General features: G+C 46.5%; 1 protein-coding gene across 11 annotated transcripts in view; it reads left to right on the top strand.

The window, feature by feature from the left end:
• The window catches only part of JAKMIP1 (janus kinase and microtubule interacting protein 1), a 342,118-nt gene that overhangs the window by 149,213 nt on the left and 173,836 nt on the right, over positions 1-19,069 (top strand). For all 11 annotated transcript variants that reach the window (XM_063923480.1, XM_063923560.1, XM_063923546.1 and 8 more), the window contains exon 4: positions 14,257-14,502. In XM_063923480.1, coding sequence (XP_063779550.1) covers positions 14,257-14,502 — 246 coding nt within the window. The remainder of the gene's footprint in view (positions 1-14,256; positions 14,503-19,069) is intronic.

Genomic DNA, 19,069 nt, shown 5'->3' with positions numbered 1-19,069 from the left:
ACGACTGATCTTAACTGTAACATAACCCTTATGTAAGCAACAACTATATACAAGTCATGCAGAAATATGTCCGCACTGGGACAGGCGCCCAGCATCCTCTACGGCATGGGTCTTCAACCTGTGGCCCTCCAGCTGCTGCGGAACTACACATCCCACCATGCCCTGCCACAGTTTTGCTATTAAGGCATGGTAAAACTGAGGCAGGGCATGCTGGGATGTGTAGTTCCGCAGCAGCTGGAGGGCCACAGGTTGAAGACCTATGCTCTACGGACTAAGAGAAAAAGATTTACCGGTAGGTTTAAAATCTTATTTTCTCTTACGTCCTAGAGGATGCTGGGGACTCTGTAAGGACCATGGGGATTATACCAAAGCTCCAAACCGGGCGGGAGAGTGCGGATGACTCTGCAGCACCGATTGAGCAAACTTTGAGGTCCTCCTCAGCCAGGGTATCAAACTTGAAGAATGTAGCAAAAGTGTTTGAACCCGACCAAGTAGCCGCTCGGCAAAGCTGTAAAGCCGAGACTCCTCGGGCAGCCGCCCAAGAAGAGCCCACCTTCCTAGTGGAATGGGCCTTTACCAAATTTGGTACCGGCAATCCAGCCGTAGAATGAGCCTGCTGAATCGTGTTACAGATCCAGCGAGCAATAGTCTGCTTAGAAGCAAGAGCGCCAACCTTGTTGGCTGCATACAGGACAAACAGCGCTTCTGTTTTCCTAATTCGAGCCGTCCTGGCTATGTAAATTTTTAAGGCCCTGACTACATCAAGGGATTTGGAATCCTCCAACTCTCCTGTAGCCACAGGCACCACAATAGGTTGGTTCATATGAAATGATGACACCACCTTAGGCAAAAATTGAGGACGAGTCCTCAATTCTGCTCTTTCCACATGGAAAATGAGATAGGGGCTCCTATGAGACAAGGCCGCCAATTTGGACACCCGCCTTGCAGATGCCAAGGCCAACAACATGACCACCTTCCAAGTGAGAAATTTTAACTCAACAGTTTGAAAAGGCTCAAACCAGTGAGATTTCAGGAACTGTAACACCACGTTAAGGTCCCATGGTGCCACTGGGGGCACAAAAGGAGGCTGGATGTGCAGCACTCCCTTTACAAAAGTCTGGACTTCTGGGAGAGAAGCCGATTCTTTCTGGAAGAATATAGAAAAGGCCGAAATCTGTACCTTAATGGAGCCTAACTTTAGGCCCATCTCCACTCCAGTCTGTAGAAAGTGGAGAAACTGGCCCAAGTGGAAGTCTTCTGCAGGAGCATTCTTGGCTTCACACCAAGAAACATACTTCCTCCAGATACGGTGATAATGTTTCGCCGTCACCTCCTTCCTAGCCTTTATCAGAGTAGGGATGACTTCTTCCGGAATACCCTTCCCAGCTAGGATTTGGTGTTCAACCGCCATGCCATCAAACGTAACCGCGATAAGTCTTGGAACACGCAGGGCCCCTGCTGCAACCAGTCCTCCTTAAGAGGAAGAGGCCAAGGATCTTCTGTGAGCATCTCCTGAAGATCTGAATACAAGGCCCTTCGAGGCCAATCTGGAACAATGAGTATTGTCTGCACTCTTTTTCGTCTTATGATTCTCAATATTTTTGAGATGAGAGGAAGAGGAGGGAACACTAGACCGACTGAAACACCCATGGTGTCACCAGGGTGTCCACCGCTACTGCCTGCGGGTCCCTTGACCTGGCACAATACCTCCGAAGCTTCTTGTTGAGGCGTGACGCCATCATGTCTATTTGAGGAAGCCCTCAAAGACTTGTTATCTCTGCAAAAACTTCTTGATGAAGTCCCCCACTCTCCTGGATAGAGATCATGTCTGCTGAGGAAGTCTACTTCCCAGTTGTCCACTCTCGGAATGAATACCGCTGACAGATCGCTTACGTGATTTTCTGCCCAGCGCAGAATCCTGGTGGCTTCCGCCATTGCCACTCTTCTCCTTGTCCCTCCTTGCGGTTTACATGAGCCACGGCTGTGACGTTGTCTGATTGAATCAGAACCGGTAGGTCGCGAAGAAGATTCTCCGCTTGTCGTAGGCCGTTGTATATGGCCCTCAATTCCAGTATGTTGATGTGTAGACAGGTCTCCTAGCTTGACCATAGTCCCTGAAAATTCCTTCATTGTGTGACTGCTCCTCATCCTCGGAGGTTCGCGTCCGTGGTCACCAAAACCCAGTCGTGAATGCCGAACCTGCGACCCTCTAGAAGGTGAGCACTCTGCAGCCACCACAGGAGAGACACCCTGGCCCTGGGGGACAGGGTTATTTTCTGATGTATTTGAAGATTGGACCCGGACCACTTGCCCAGAAGGTCCCACTGAAAAGTCCTCGCATGAAACCTGCCGAAGGGGATGGCCTCGTAGGTCGCCACCATTTTTCCCAGTACTCTAGTGCATTGATGGACTGACACTCTTATAGGCTTTAACAGGTCTTTGATCATGTTCTGGGGTTCCTGAGCTCTTTTCTACTGGGAGAAATACCCCTCTGTTTTTCTGTATCCAGAATCATGCCCAAAAAAATACAACCGAGTTGTCGGAACCCACTGCTACTTTTGTCAATTTAGAATCCAGCTGTGCTGTTGTAGTACTCTCAGGGAGAGAGACACTGTCTTTAATAACTGTTCCCCTGAACTCGCTTTTATCAGGAGATCGTCCTAGTATGCGATACTTGTGACCCCTTGTTTGTGCAGGAGTACCATTATTTCCGCCATTACCTTGGTGAAATTCTCGGGCCCGTAGAAAGCCCCAACGGCAACGTCTGAAACTGGTACTGTCAATCCTGTACAGCGAACCTTAGGTACGCCCGATGAGGAGGATATATGAGGACATGAAGGTATGCATCCTTTGTCTAGTGACACCATAAAATCCCCCCCTTTCCAGGCTGGATATCCTTGTCTTGAGAGATTCCATCTTGAATTTGAACCTCTTTAAATGTAGGTTTAGGGATTTTAGATTCTGAATTGGTCTGACCGAGCCATCCGGCTCTTGGACCACAAATAGGGCTGAATAAAACCCTTTTCCCTGTTGCACTAGGGGAACCATGATTAACACCTGCTGTTGACCCAGCTTTAGTATGGCAGCCAAACCTACTTTCCTCTCTGGGGAAGTAGCTGGCAAGGCCGATTTGAAAATCTGTGTGGAAGCACCTCTTTGATTTATGTGGTAGAGGCCGGGGAGGACACTTTTTCTGTGAACTGGCTGTAGCCGGTGATCTTTTCCCTCTACCTCTACCTTTGGCGAGGAAATAAAGCCACGCCCCTTTCTGAACTTACGTGACCGCAAGGACTGCATCTGTTATTAGGGTGTTTCCATTTGCTGTGGGGGAGCATAAGGCCAAAAAAGACGACTTATCCGCGGTAGCTGTGAAAACCAGGCCCGCGAGACCCTCCCCAAAGAAAACTTCACCCTTGCAAGGTAAAGCTTGCATATGACTCTGAGTGAGCATCACCTGTCCATTGACTGGTCCACAGGGACCTACTAGCAGAACCTGCCATGGCCTTAGCCTTCTCGCAGCCTCATATATAGTGCTGCTTCCTTGATGTGACCTAAGGCCAACACCATACTATCTTTACCTAGGGTGTCAATGTTAGACGACAAGTTTCCAGCCCAAGCTGTAATTGCGTTACCTACCCATGCAGACGCTACTGCAGGTCTAAATAGGGCTCCAGCAGACGTATAAAATTTATTTTTAAGGTAGATTCCTGCTTAGTATCCGCAGGATCCTATAGGGCCACCATATCAGGGGACGGTAATGCTACCTTCTCGGACCAGGGCGTTAGGGCCTTGTCCAGCGTGGACGAGGATTCACACCGTAATCTGTCCTTTGGGGAGAAAGGATACACCATAATAATACCCTTTGGAACCTGCAGTCTAATGTCAGGAGTCTCCCAAGCTGTTTTAAATAACACGGTCAGCCCATGAGATGAGTTAGGTTATTTTTCTTCAAATATGCAGACCCTCGTGTCAGGGACAGATATGTGATATGCAAAACAACGTTTATTGCAATAAACCTATATTGAATACTGTCGCGACCCATGGGTGCAACCTTGCATCATCCTAGTCGACACTGGAGTCGGAATCCGTGTCGGTATCAGTGTCTGCTAACTGGGTAAAGGGACATTTATGGGACCCTGAAGGGTCCTGGGACATAGTAAAAGCCATGGGTTAATTCCCTGCTTGTCTTTGGACTCTGCTTTGTCCAATCTGTAATAAAGCCACATTATCATTCAAAAACATTCCACATGTCCACCCAATCAGGTGCCGGCTGTGCCGATGGAGACACCACCACCATCTGCTCCGCTACCTCCCAAGACGAGCCTTCCGCTTCAGACATGTCGACACGCACGTACTGACACCCCCACACACACTGGGATAAAGAAATATGGGGACTGACCCACAATAAGGCCCTTTGGAGAGACAGAGACAGAGAATGCCAGCACACACCCAGCGCCACAATATGCTGAAAACATGGCCCCAGCCTAAATAGCGCTATATATATATATATTAGTACAAACTGCACCAAATAAATGTGCCCCCCCCCTCGTTTTTGTCCCCTGTTATTGTTCAGCAGGGGAGAGTCTGGGAGCACTTCTCTGCAGCATGCTGTGGAGAAAAATGGCGCTGGTTAGTGCTGTAGGAACAAGCCCCGCCCCCTCGACGGTGGGCTTCAGTCCCGCTCAATTTCTTTATACTGGCGGGGGTTTTATAATATATATCTATATTGCCTCAGCTGTATCTAATATCTGTGCCAGTGCTGTTTATGGGGTAATAATTGCTGCCCAGGGCGCCCCCCCTGCGCCCTGCACCCGTACAGTGCCTTCTGTGTGTGTGTTGGGAGCAATGGCGTGCAGCGTTACCGCTGCGCATTACCTCAGTGAAGATCTGAAGCCTTCTGCCGCCTTTTGAAGTCTTCTTTCTTCTCATACTCACCCGGCTTCTATCTACCGGCTCTGTGAGGGGGACGGCTGCGCGGCTCCGGGACGAACGACGAGGATGAGACCTGTGTTCCGACCCTCTGGAGCTAATGGTGTCCAGTAGCCTAAGAAGCAGAACCCATCATTTAAGTAGGTCTGCTTCTCTCCCCTCAGTCCCACGATGTAGGGAGCCTGTTGCCAGCAGTGCTCCCTGAAAATAAAAAACCTAACAAAAGTCTTTCTCAGAGAAACTCAGGAGAGCTCCCCTGCAATGCACCCAGTCTCCTCTGGGCACAGGATCTAACTGAGGTCTGGAGGAGGGGCATAGAGGGAGGAGCCAGTCCACACCCATTCTATCCTAAAGTCTTTAGAGTGCCCGTCTCCTGCGGAGCCCGTCTATACCCCATGGTCCTTACGGAGTCCCCAGCATCCTCTAGGACGTACACTGTAGCGTAACATTTTATATGCAGATACAACCGCGGTCGCACACAGAATATAGGCATGCCGCATATCATTTTAATCAGCATAAGCTGCTTGTGTGTCTTATTTGCATCATTTTGTGAATAATATGCATTTTAATAGAAAAAGTTGCACAAAAATGTTCAGCGCACAGCATGGCGTGACTAGAACGGCTGTTTAACGTGTTGGGAGGCTAGATGCAAGTGGACATATCTGTATACTCTGTACAACACTGTAAAATATTCTTGATCCTATCTAAATAAATAATAAGCAACCGTTTCTTTATATGCTGAAAATATTGTGAGTCATATGTAAGATTGTGGTAGGAGGTTTTAGTAAAATATTTATTTAAAATAATATAGGTTTCCTCCCACAATTCACAAATACGCTGCTATGGTAATTGGCTTCTGACAAAAAATGAACCCTACAGTACTGTGCATGTGATATGGAATATAGATTGTAAGCTCCACTGGGTCAGGGACTGATGTGAATGGGCAAAAAGCCTCTGTAAAGAACAGCAGAAACTGGTATATAGAGATGAGCGGATTCGGTTTTACTCGGATTTACTCTGTTCTCAAAACGGCATCTTATTGGCTATTCAAAACACGTGACATCCATGAGCCAATAAAATGCCGTTTTGAGAACTGAGTAAATCCGAGTAAAACCAAATCCGCTCATCTCTACTGGTAATAAATAAGGTTGTGGCTAAAAGGGTCGACAGTGAGAAGGTCAACAAATGAAAAGGTCAACATGCGTTTCTGATGTTGGTGTCACAATTTCCCTTCCAGCTCATGGACCCCCAATTAGTGTACCGTGTTCCCCCCCTCATGGCTCACAGCCACGGGCAAGGTGCCTCATTTCACTTGCTAAGGTTACCGTTCTGAATTGTAGTCCACGTGGATGGTAAAGTATGTAAAAAATCCTAAAAATGAAGATAAAAATAACTCCTGTCGACCATATGCTGTGGTGACCGGTATCCGGTCTCTAGGTCCACCACACTTAGGTCGACAGTCATTAGGTTGACCACTTTTGGTTGACATGCATTAGCGCGACATGGTTTGTAGGTTGACATAGACACTAGGTCGACATGTACTAGGTCAACGTGACAAAAGGTCAACATGAGTTTTTCACAATTTTTTTTTTTCTTGTTTTTTGGACTTTTCCATACTTTACGATCCACATGGACTACAATTGGGAACTGTAACCTGTGCCGAGCGCAGGGGTAGTGGAGTGAGGCACCTTGCCCGAAGCCGCAAGGGAACACTGTGCACTAATTGGGGTTCCCGGTCACTCTTTGAAGAAAACGACACCAATTTTTTCTCTCCAAAAAACTCAGGTCGACCTTTTGTCCTGTCGACCTAATGCTTGTGTCGACCTATTTTGGGTGTCGACTTAGTTACTGTCAAACCTAAGTGTGGTCGAACCTATGAACCACACCCGTGTTGACCATTGCCATGTCGACCATTTGTACTTGTTGACCATATGTATGTCGACCATTTAGTGTCCATCTAGTGCTTGTCTACATTTTCACCTTTGACCTATCAATCGGATACCATAAATAAATGATAGTAGTGCTAACCTGAACTCCTGCCACACTGCCATCTTGTGGCAATAAAATATGTAGCAATGACAGCATCAGTATTGGTGGCAGATAATGCTTTGTCACCAGCATCTACAATTGTTATTTCCATTACATTATATGTCACTTGTTTCCCACACGTCATAAGGTGCCCACACTACACGATTTTATGCACAATTTCGACGCATCTGAACGATAAAGCGTTTAAAACCGTGCTGTTTTCAGGAACGATAACTATCCAATGCGCAGTCCCGCGGGTCGTTTGTCGTATCTTCAGATCTTCCCTACTGCAGGATTTGGAGCATATCGTTCGTTACGTCGTTTGTCAAAATGAACACTTTGCATGTTCTAGTTTTTCCAGAGCTGCCGGGGAGTTCAAGGGAAATTGATAGCGACATTACATCGGAAGTTTGCGAGTTGTATAATGTGTGGGACCCTTTAGATTGTAAGCAGGGCCTTCCTTACCTTCGGTTTCATGCAGGGTTATGATGCATCACTTCGTCGTACAGCGGATCATGCCGTGTGTGATGTATTGTTAGATCGCACCGCACAGTCTCTGGGCTGCCCCATCTCATGGTGTGTACCCAGCTTCAGTAAGCTCAGTATGGGGGAAATTTATCAAACCTTTTAAAGTGTTGCCAAGTTTCATTAACCAATCGGTTTCTAGCTAGCATTTATCAAATAGTCTATAAAATAAGTAGAAGCTGATTGGGTGCGATGGGCCGCTTCATCACTTCTTTAGAAGGTTTGATGCATCTTCCTCTAAATATTTGAAGGTTTGGAGATTAGACACGAAACAAAAATGACAGTGAACATGAAAACTATTTTTGTTTTCTATTGAGCTGACTGTTGGTGAATTAAATAGGCAGGTATTCTGTGTTCATTCCATGTCTCAGAGCTTACTCTGCTTTCCCACGATGACGGTTATGAAAGGTCAGATTACATAACAAAACCTATTTGCACCGAGTTATCCAGTAATGGCTGCGACACTATAAACACAACTCGCAGAACTCAACAAGACCTCTGACCTGGGTGGAAGTGGACAAGGTGACATTGCAGTTGCTGGTCAAACTTTTAAGCTAAACTCTACTCTGTATCTTATTTTATTATTTAATCTTTATATAGTATAACTACACAGCAGTTCACAGTTTGGAACCATCATAAAACAAGACTGGGAGTGTGATTAACTCTGCGTGTTGAAATCCCTGCGCTTTTTGCTGCAGTTTATTGGCGATATGGCATCCCACAGATTTACTAACCTCGAAACCACTACACTTTGTAAAACAACTCCACATCGAATGACCATTAATATTTTAACTATTAAAATTACAGATACCCCAGATCTACTAAGCGTCAGGTTCTAAACCTTATGATTCTTTGACTGCTTTAAAACCATAGCGCGTTGACCGTGGTGGCTATGCAGTGGCATAAGGGGATTTCAAACAGACAACATCGATGACGGCTCCTTTTAGACCTCCAAACCGACCTTTAGTAAATGCTGTATTTAGGCTTTAGGGAGCCGTCTGATTCCAAGCCCCAGCAAACCAGCTGCTTAGTTTTTTACCCTTGTTATTAACAGACAAACTAATAAGCTTGCATTCTCTTTAGTCTTCTTGTTTTTGTACATACCCTACTCGTGACACTCAGTTTAACAGTACAAATTGCTATATTTGAAACATAGGGCCAAATTCAGACCTGATCGTAGATCAGCTTCCCTGAAATGCGGGGGGACGCCCGGCACATGGCTAGTCCGCCCCGCATGTCAGACCCTACCCCACCGCACAAATACAAAAGCATCGCACAGCAGCGATGCTTTTGTACTTGGAGAGTAGCTCCCTACCAGCGCAGCTCCTGCGTGCTGGCAGGGAGCTACTCGTCGCTGTTCGGGTCACAACGGCTGCATGTGATGTCTCGCAGCCCGCCTCCCGCACGGTCCGTACACTCCTGCGTTGCCCGGATTGCACTCCTAAAACAGCGACCAAACGCCGCTGGCCCGCCCAGCGACCGCCTCTGCCTGTCAGTCAGGCAGAGGCGATCGCAGGGCTGAGACGGCTGACGCCATCATAAGGGCAGGAAGCATTTTTCCATTTTAAAATCGGGTATGGGGCAGCGCCATGCTAAAATAGCTTTGCTGGAAGATTATATGTCATAGAATTGTGCTGGGATGATGTTTAGTTGTCTGGTCTTGTGACTTCCTATTGATTGTGAGCAGGTCTGGTTCCATTACTGTTTTGTAAATCACAAAAGAATATGCTGGCGTTGTATAAGTAACTGCTAATAATCATCTGTCATGCTCTATAGATAATCTCCCGAAATCACAAACCCCTACTTGTATTTCAGTAAGCTCCCTGACAGAAGTCGCCTTGGCCACCGCAGGCAGAGAAAACTTTGCAGTGAATACTAATGATCTGAATGCAGCCTGGCATTGCCTGTTGCGCTGTGTCCGCCCTGCATTGTTCCATGCGGTCAGTCACTAGTCCTTTTCTTGAGGCTTTTGGCAGATAGTGATTACTCCTTGCAGAGTTTTTTTTCTTACTTATAAAAGGTGTTTTGTAATAAATCATGTACCATCCCAAGTCTTGCTTGATGGGGGGTAACGCTGTCTGGGCAAAGTTTTATGCATGGGCTAATGAGGATAAGACGTCTGAACACATCCTACAGTGTCCTCCCGTCACAAAGGCTGCAATCCATGACAACGGACAGTTCCATTTGCAACTATTCCGTGACTCATGCAAAGTTTGCAGTAGAAAAAGCTGTGTAACAAGTGTTGTGGACCTTTGTATACCAACATGTACGTTTTATTACTGTATGTCTAACACTACAAATGTAAGGTAACGAACAGCTGAAATACCGGTTTTTACAGCATTGTTGCTTCTCGCTTCCGCTATTGAGGGATTTTGGGGTGGGGGGGCATTTACTGACACTCACAGTAGGATGTAGTATAGAGTGGCGGTACATCACCATCTTTTGTAATAAAAAGTGATACTTGCGCACACCTTATTGGTGAGATTAAGCCGTAAACCACTGGTGGGCTACCTGTTACATACACTCCAAGGGCCACATGTGCAGCCCTTTGACCTGAAGAAGAGCCACTCATTATTCTTAGTTTCAGTGATAATTTAAAACATTCTGTTTAATCAAAGAGTCATCTATCTATAATAAGATCTCAGCAGGCTATTCAATTTAAGTGTTGCACACTAAATAAGGGGTTGCTCCAATTAGCTGCAAAGGGTGCGATGTGCTGTTCCACGGAATTTCAACACCGGCTACGGCAAAATTGCTTTGACCTCTAGGGGGTGGTGAGCACTTTTGTGCGAATTCAGCCTTTCATAAAGTGCGTCCGCTGCCGTGTTGACTCGCACCCGCAAGATCATCACGTCTAATTGAATTGACTCCAGATTGACTGGTTAAAGCATATCCAAACTATTGGTAGTTTGAGGACTTTTTTTTTTTTTGCAAAGAACTTTAAAACAAAAAAAGACACAAAAAAAACTATTCAAACGTGATGCACATGGACAAAAGCACTAGCCTACAGATGTGTCCTCATACAGTACATCATTGCTGTCTGTGCGCCAGGTCCCGTGAGTCTCTCCTAGCGTTGTATTATATGCTTTGTGATGCAGCTAGGATGCACCAGGGGCCTGATTCAGCTCCCAACGCTCTTGTGCCTCATGCTGCAAAGTACCAGTGTCCATTACTTTAAATTAACCCTACCATGAATGTGTGTGCGTGAACATGTGGTAGGGAATATAGATTGTAAACTCCACAGGCACAGGGAATTATGTGAATGGCCAAATAATCTCTGTAAAGCGCTGCCTAATGTGTGCGCTATGTAAAGAATTGGTAATAAATAATCTGAATCGGGCTCCAGTAGTCTGTGCTGATTGATGTGATATGACTCTTGTATATCTGTGTGTGACTGAGTCTTCGAATCTGTATACAAAGTGCTACAATGTAGCAGCTGCAGCTTTTTTCCAATAGAAGTTCTGTTGTGCTCCGTGTACAGACTCGGGGCCTAATTCAGACCTGACCGCAGCAGCAAAACCATGTGCACTACAGGGGGGGGGGGGGGCATATAACATGTGCAGCGAGAGTGAGATTTGGGTGGGGTGTGTTGAAACTGAAATCTAAATTGCAGTGTAAAATTAAAGCAGCCAGTATTTACTCTGCACAGAAACCAAATAACCCACCCAAATCCATACCTCCCAACTGTCCCGATTTTCGCGGGACAGTCCCGTTTTTTGGGGACTGTCCCACCCGCGGGCCACAGTGTCCCGCGGTGGGGGGGGGGGGGCAGTTGGGAGGCTCTGTCAATCGACGCTGTGCGCATGCGCAAAGCGTCAATTCAGTGGAGTGAGGGGGAGCATGCCAGCTGCTCAGTCTGCCCCTCACTGCCCCTCAGTGACGAAAATGGGGGGGCGTGGCTCGCGATCGCGGGTCCTCCCGCGAAGCCACCCCCTTTTCCATAGAGCACGCCCCCTTCTCGGGGGGGCGCGCGGCTTTGCCGCGTGAGTGTCCCGCTCCACAAGAACAGAAAGTTGGGAGGTATGCAAATCTAACTCTCTCTGCACGTTATATCTGCCACACCTGCAGTGCACATGGTTTTGCCCATTAGAGAAAGATTTTGCTGCTGCAGTCAGGCCTGAATTAGGCCCTCAGGCACACACAATATTCAAGAGTGACATAACAAATTAATCAACATAGTCCCCTGGAGTGTGCTAGTCAAATTGCATCTAAGATGCTTTTTAGGCAAAAAAGACTTACGACACTTGTAGAGTTACACAGGACCTGGAGGCTCGCCCACATCAGGCATCTCTAGCTGCATGGCATTTTGAGGCTAGAGGTCACATCTATATTTTACCAGTCACCTCCAATCCAATCCAAGTGCAGGGCAGTACATATCTCAGATTGGAGATACCATCCAGTGAGATCACATTTGTTTCAAACAATGAAACCACCAAGATTTAAGGGAGCGAATCCGGGGAGACTTCTGAATTTAAAATAAATTAAAAAGGCAAAACATAAAAATCCCCCAAAAACATTTTCATAAGGCAGCTACCAAGCTCTGCCATTACAGTCCAGGTTTTAAGGAGATCCATTCTTGAGCACAGGTGACTTAATTAGTACCTTTAGTCTACTTGATTTACCCAACTGGATTCAAGCATGGATATCCTTAAAACCTGTACTGTATTTGCGGAGTTTGGGACAAAAATGGAGGTCTCAATATTGAAAGATGTTCTTGCTAAATTGTGTAGAGCAGTTTCTCAAACTTGAGCCTCAAGGCACACTGACAGTCCAGGTTTTACGGATAGCCTTACTTGAGTTCAGACTTAAATCAGAACACCTGAGGTACTAATTAACTATATTTGCGCAATATGGATATCACTAAAACCTGGACTGTTAAGCTGGGTACACACTAAACGACATGAACGATATTGCATACCTCCCAACTGTCCCTATTTTCGCGGGACAGCCATGTTTTTTTGGAACTGTCCCACCCACGGGCCGCAGTATCCCATGGAGGGGGGGGGGGGGGGGTTAGTTGGGAGGCTCCTGTCAGTGTTGCTCTGCTTAGCAAAGTAGCGGTGAATAGACGCTGTGTGCATGTGCACTGCACAGTGTCTATTCAGTGGAGACAGAGTGAAAGGGGGCATGCCTGCAGCTCACAGAGCGCTGGACATGGCTTGCGATCGTGACTCTCTCCGGTGAAGCCACGCCCCTTTCCACAGGTCACATCCCTTTTTTGGTCGGGGCGCACAGATATCCCTCTCCATTGGTTTCAAATGTTGGGAGGTATGATATCAATTAACTTTTTCCCTTGAACTTCCCGGAGTACCGGACAAATGATATGGTACGTACACACTGAGCGATTTTTACAAATGACCAATGTCTGGTATTACCAAATTGTTGGCTTTCAGCCTATTTTAACATGTCGTTCATAGCCTACACACTGGACGATATGCACTTTGTCGTTAATGACATAGCCAAAATTGACCTGAATGGACAGACGACAGAAGACACCGTTAATGACCCGCGGGAGCTTGCATCATTGACGTTATAGTGCGTACACACTGGACGATTTGACAAAAACGTTGTTTAAAAAATGTTTAATTGCCAATATCGTTCAAAAAGTCTTCTAGTGTGTACCCAGCTTTAGTGTGCCTTGAGAACCAACATTGGGAAACACTGGTTTAGAGCCGCACCATGTCAAGCCTGCGGCCTATGAGTTGAACTGCACTGATCTGGGGAGTGGGGTATTCTACTATTCTTAGTTTTTCCATTTATTGTACAACAAAACTTTGAGAGGCTGTGTACTAGACCTTTTTTTATTTTTTTATTAATGTCATGCAAAGTACGTGAACAGTTTGGAGTGTAGAAATGTAACTGTAAAGTTACGCTCTTAATCTTCGAAACATTGCATATATAAAATGTGCCCCTCCCTTTCAGTCTTGTACTTCCTGCTTTCAAAGTTATGATTTGGGGAGTGCTCCAACTTGCGATAGACATCTCTACTTTTGATGATAGTTGTTTTTATTTTAATGTGCACATTTGTTACTGACCCCGTCCTTCTACCTTGTGCACAGAGCACCCGTGCAAACTTCAAACAGCGGAACGAGAGCTGCGGTAAGCTCCTGTGTCTGCACATCTTGGACATTTAGCCGTCTGTACTGCTGTATACCGTTATGGTCATTGTTAATAGAAGTTCTGTATTTTTTTACATATTTTATGCTAATTCTTCCACATATATTGATGGTTCTCTGCTTCTGGACGAGTAGAATGTAACAGAGAACTGTACATCTATTTGTGAATGCAAAATAGGCATTCACAGTTAAGTATTAAAGGGGTCATTCAAACTAAATTTGTCAGTGGTGATATAACTGACTGATTGTAAATGTACCTCGCTCCAAAATGTACAGTACAGGTAATGTTTTGCCCAGTACGTGTATTAGTTATTTCAGTGTAGCCTACTGTACATGAGGCTGTTACTGAGAGCGGGAAGGCACATTACTATAATGACGTCAGAGTTTATAGGACACGTGGTACTTGATCCTACATTGGAAAGGAAGATTTTTATAGAAAGGGGGATGAATGGGTCAGACTCACAGTAATGCAGTAAAATTCAATACACATCTACAAAACAAATGAGAGGAGAATTGTAACAAAAACTTTCCAGCATGCTAATTGGTTGGACAATATTTTTTTTTTTTGTGTGTAATATGTAGAAAATCACAATAAAAAGCCAGACGTAGCATTGAAGCCTTCCTTGTCAAATAAATGGTAACCTTTTTGTCCTTTCAGATGGATGAGATTAAGAGCAAGGAGCGGGTGATCCTGGCGTTGGAGAAGGAGCTTGGAGTGCAGGCTGGCCACACGCAGAAGTTGCTCCTACAGAAGGAAGCCCTGGATGAGCAGCTCGTCCAGGCGAAGGAAGCTGATCGTTACCACAGCAGCCCGAAGAAAGAGCTTCCCACCGGCGTTACCGACATCTCCGAGCTAATGGGTCATGCGATAAAAGCTAAAGATGCAAGTCTGCCAAGTAACACGGTACATATTGATCTTTCTTAGCACAGTATTGTTCTTCATGCCGTTTAGGCTTCTTCCTGGAAGATGCTTATTTTAGCTGTTGTCTATTAACCCTTAGTGTGTGGAATCCAATGGGGAGTAATAGAGATCTCAAGAAGACCAATATTCCATGCATTGTGCTCAGTAGCACCTCCGGTCATAGCGAGTGAACATTGGTTTAGCCAACATGGTGACTCCTGTGTAGGTCTCCGTAACCTTTATTGGAGCACTACTGACTTTCTCCTGACATGCACATAAACTTTGTTGGTGTTAGAAAAGACAATATTAACACAGGCAGGAGTCTGGTGTAGCTACCATAGATGCTGGGAGTGCTGCTGCTATGGGGCCCAGAGCTGAGAGGGGCCACCTTCCCTGTCACAGTTACATGTGTTATATACAAGGGTGTAGCTACCATAGGTGCAGGGAGTGCAGCTGCTATGGGGCCCAGAGCTGAGAGGGGCCACCTTCCATGTCACAGTTACACCATTGGGTGATACATAGAGGCTCTTACAACCATTTGCCTAGAAGTCTACAATATCTGTAGTTATGCAGTGATCGCGCTGAGCCCCCCAAAAAGTGGGTCCCACGGACCCTTCACTTTTAAAAAATTGGGGTCCTATCTGTCCTTTTTCTGGGTCCCATCGGAAAGAAGGTTCATATTAATCTTATTAATTATTCAAATATAAAAACAGACTTGATTTGGACACTGCAAAAGTATTGCGAGGGGGATCAGGAGGTGACAATGCTGCTGGGCTGTGTAGCATACAGGACACTCTGCCCCAGAGCTGTAAGTAGACCTTTCAGTGCCCTTTGGCAGACAGTAAATTGGTGCTCCCCCCGCCTCACTTTAAATCAAGGACAAAAATTTAGGGGTGTGGCTTCATGGGGAAAGAGCATGGCCACATAACAGTACCAATTCACATTACACCACACAGGTAGAGCACGTTATATACACATTGCACCAGGTAGTGCACGTTATACAGATTGCACCAGTTAGAACACCCTATGCACATTGCACCTGGTAGAGCACGTTACACACATTGCACCAGGTAGAGAACGTTACACACATTGCGCCAGGTAAAGCATGTTATACACATTGCACCAGGTAGAGCACGTTACACACATTGCACCAGGTAGAGCACGTTACACACATTGCACCAGGTAGAGCACGTTACACACATTGCGCCAGGTAGAGCACGTTACACACATTGCGCCAGGTAGAGCACGTTACACACACTGCGCCAGGTAGAGCACGTTACACACATTGCGCCAGGTAGAGCACGTTACACACATTGCGCCAGGTAGAACACTTTATACACACTGCACCAGGTAGAGCACATTACACACATTGCGCCAGGTAGAGCACGTTATAAAGATTGCACCAGTTAGAACACGTTATACAGATTGCGCCAGGTAGAACACGTTATACATGTTTTATACGATAGCAGGGAGTAGGGACAGAGGGAGTAGGGACAGAGGCAGGCACCAGGGGGTAGAGACCGAGGCAGGGACAGAGGCAGGCACCAGGGCATAGGGACTGAGGCACCAGGGGATAGGGACTGAGGCACCAGGGGATAGGGACTGAGGCACCAGGGGATAGGGACTGAGGCACCAGGGGATAGGGACTGAGGCACCAGGGGGTAGGGACTGAGTCTCCAGGGGGTAGGGACTGAGTCTCCAGGGGGTAGGGACTGAGGCACCAGGGGGTAGGGACTGAGGCACCAGGGGGTAGGGACTGAGAGGCAGGAGAGAGTGCAGGCAGAAACCCCACCACCATAACAACACCCTCCAGGGACCAGGCTCCCACTGCTTACCTGTAAAGAGAGCACTCCGGGCTGCACCATGGACACTGCCAGCAGCAGCGGAGTCAGGCCGGTGGGGTATAGTCCATGGATCAGCATGAGGCCACAACGCCGCCAGGCTGAAGTCAGAGGATGCGGCCAGGGGGGAGCGGAAAACGCGGAAGGGGCGGCCGCATGTGTGGGGAGGGAGAAGAGGGGATCAGCGGGGAGAGCGGCGGTGGCATCCAGCCGGGGGCACAGGGACCGAACTGCCCCCACCTCGGGTATATACAGCAGCGGACTCCGCCGTTAATCGGGGGGGGGGGGGGGGGGGGAGCATGCAGAGGATGAGGGGCGGGCGGGAGATCATACTCTTCATGGTCTCCTCCTTTTCCATGTTCCTCCCTCCGTTGTTATGGATACCGGACTGATTGACAGCACAGGACAGCGCTGCGGGTCACAGCACGTCCCGAGGGACCCGGTGTTTTTTTATTTTTGTGTCCCCACCATCAATTCTGGGGTAAAATACGCGCTATAGCGCATTTTTGCGATCACTGTTATGCTCCTGGACCTGCTCATTGTAATGTGGTATAAAATAAAATGGAGGGCACTATAACGTTACATAATATGTGCAGGGGCACTTTAATGTGGCAGTATGAATTGGAGGCACTATCGTGTGGCATAATATGAACTGCGGGCACAGTAATATGGCACATAGAACTGTTATAATATGAACTGGGGGTACTGTGTTGCATAATGTGTACTGGCAGCCCTACATTGTGACCGAACGTGAACTAGGGCACTACTATGGTTCAGAAAAAGAACTAGGGCACTGTTATGGGGCGTAACATTAACAACTGCTGCAGAGAGGCGTTACCCCTGGCAGGAGTATTAAGTCAGGTAATAATACTGTAAATACAAAAGCTACAGCAAGGCCCGCAAAAAGGATTAGTGGAAATTTAAGGAATAATTGCTTCACTGAAAGGGTAGTGGATAAGAGGAATTGCCTCCCATCAGAGGTGGTAGACACTAAGGGGCATATTTGTTATCCTTTAAATGTCACAATTTCTACACTCCGCAGGAGATGTAGAAAATGTGACATTCCTCAAACTCTGAAAGTATTTTTTACGGAGTTTGATGGTGAAACTGTTCACCATCCTGAGATGGCGTACACTGCCCCGAATCTCTTCACAAGCTGCTGTTAACACAGCAGCTTGTGAAGCCGAGAAGAGGGGTGCGGGGCGTCCGCCGTTGCACTAGGTCGAAGTCCCAGGAATTTCAATCCATGTTGACCCTTTCACACAGAAAAAGGAGCTGCGCTTTTCATGAAATTACCCGGTAGTATTGCTTCACCCAGTCATTTCAGTTTCTATATGAAAGGGGCATAAGAGTCTATATAATAAAAGTGCAATGAGAAGATACAGTAGTACATATAGAGGTGGGGAAGGCATCCAGTAGCGTTATTTTTCCTGAAATGTAAAATAAGAATGTGACTAGTTATGAATAATTATATTATTGGGCATCATGTACTATATGCATACTGTACGTGCCGGTGTCTGGAAAGCCCTTCGCAAGATAATTGGGATACGTTCATTAGGTCGAGCACTATTGGTCGACATGTATTAGGTAGGTCAACATGGAAAAAGGTCGACATGAGTTTTTCACTCTTTCTTCATTTTTCGAACTTTTCCAGACTTTACGATCCATGTGGACTACAGTTGGGAACAGTAACCTTGCCCAAAGAGGGGACACGGTGCACTAAGTGGGGTTCCCGGTCACTTTACGAAGAAAACGACACTAAAAACATTCAAACTCATGTCGACCTTTTTCCATGTCGACCTATTGACCATGTCGACCAATAGTGGTCGACCTAATGACCCATACTCAGATAATTCTGTAAAGGAAAAAGTTATCGCTGCTGTTTGATCAGTTTTGTGTTCTGCAGTCACTTAGAGGCAGGGCCGGTGTAAGATCTCTCTGCACCCTAGGCAAAGCGTCAGCTTAGCGCCCCCTAACCTGCAACACCCCCAACCCACCACCCCCACCCCCCTTTGCCACCACCTACCAGAGGGGAGATGCAGGTGGCCACTAGGTGGGCTGGGGTGAATTGTATCATTATACATATACAGAGAATAGGGACACCCCTCAAGGACTTCTAAAGTGAAAAAGTATATTGTAAACAAAGTCACCAAATTTTGTGACATTACTCACAATATACTTTCTCTTTAAAAATCCTTCAGTGCCATCTATTCTTTATGTACACACGCTAGCTGGTGTGTTAGGAATCATATAGGCATACTGAGGCCAATTTCACACACATATACTGTGTATGTATGTATGTATGTATGTGCGTGTGTGTGTGTGTATGTATGTATGTATATTATATTATGGGGTCTAGTGGGGATACTTGATTGGAGTTGTATATGGGAAGCTGGCAGTCAGAATACGGACAGCGGCATGCCAACCACAATAATCCCAACATTTGAATGAAATTGACCCTTCCCCTCTCTCCCCGCAGCCCAACCCTACCCATCCCCGGCATACTAACATTCCAGCTGTCGGGATTCCAGCCCCAGTATTCTGAATAACAGCATCCCTTTAATTGTATGTGTATACATACATATATAGACAGACAGACATATATTTGTATGCTCCTTATTGTGTTCCAACCCCCATCTGTAAGTTAATTACTGACCCCCCCCCCCCTCCTCCATATGTACTGTATAACGCCCCAGTACCTGTGTTTTCCTTATTATGCTGTTTACAAG

Source organism: Pseudophryne corroboree, chromosome 1 (assembly GCF_028390025.1).
Source record: "Pseudophryne corroboree isolate aPseCor3 chromosome 1, aPseCor3.hap2, whole genome shotgun sequence".
NCBI classification, from domain to species: Eukaryota; Metazoa; Chordata; class Amphibia; order Anura; family Myobatrachidae; genus Pseudophryne; species Pseudophryne corroboree.
This window is presented reverse-complemented; position numbering and strand designations above follow the sequence as displayed.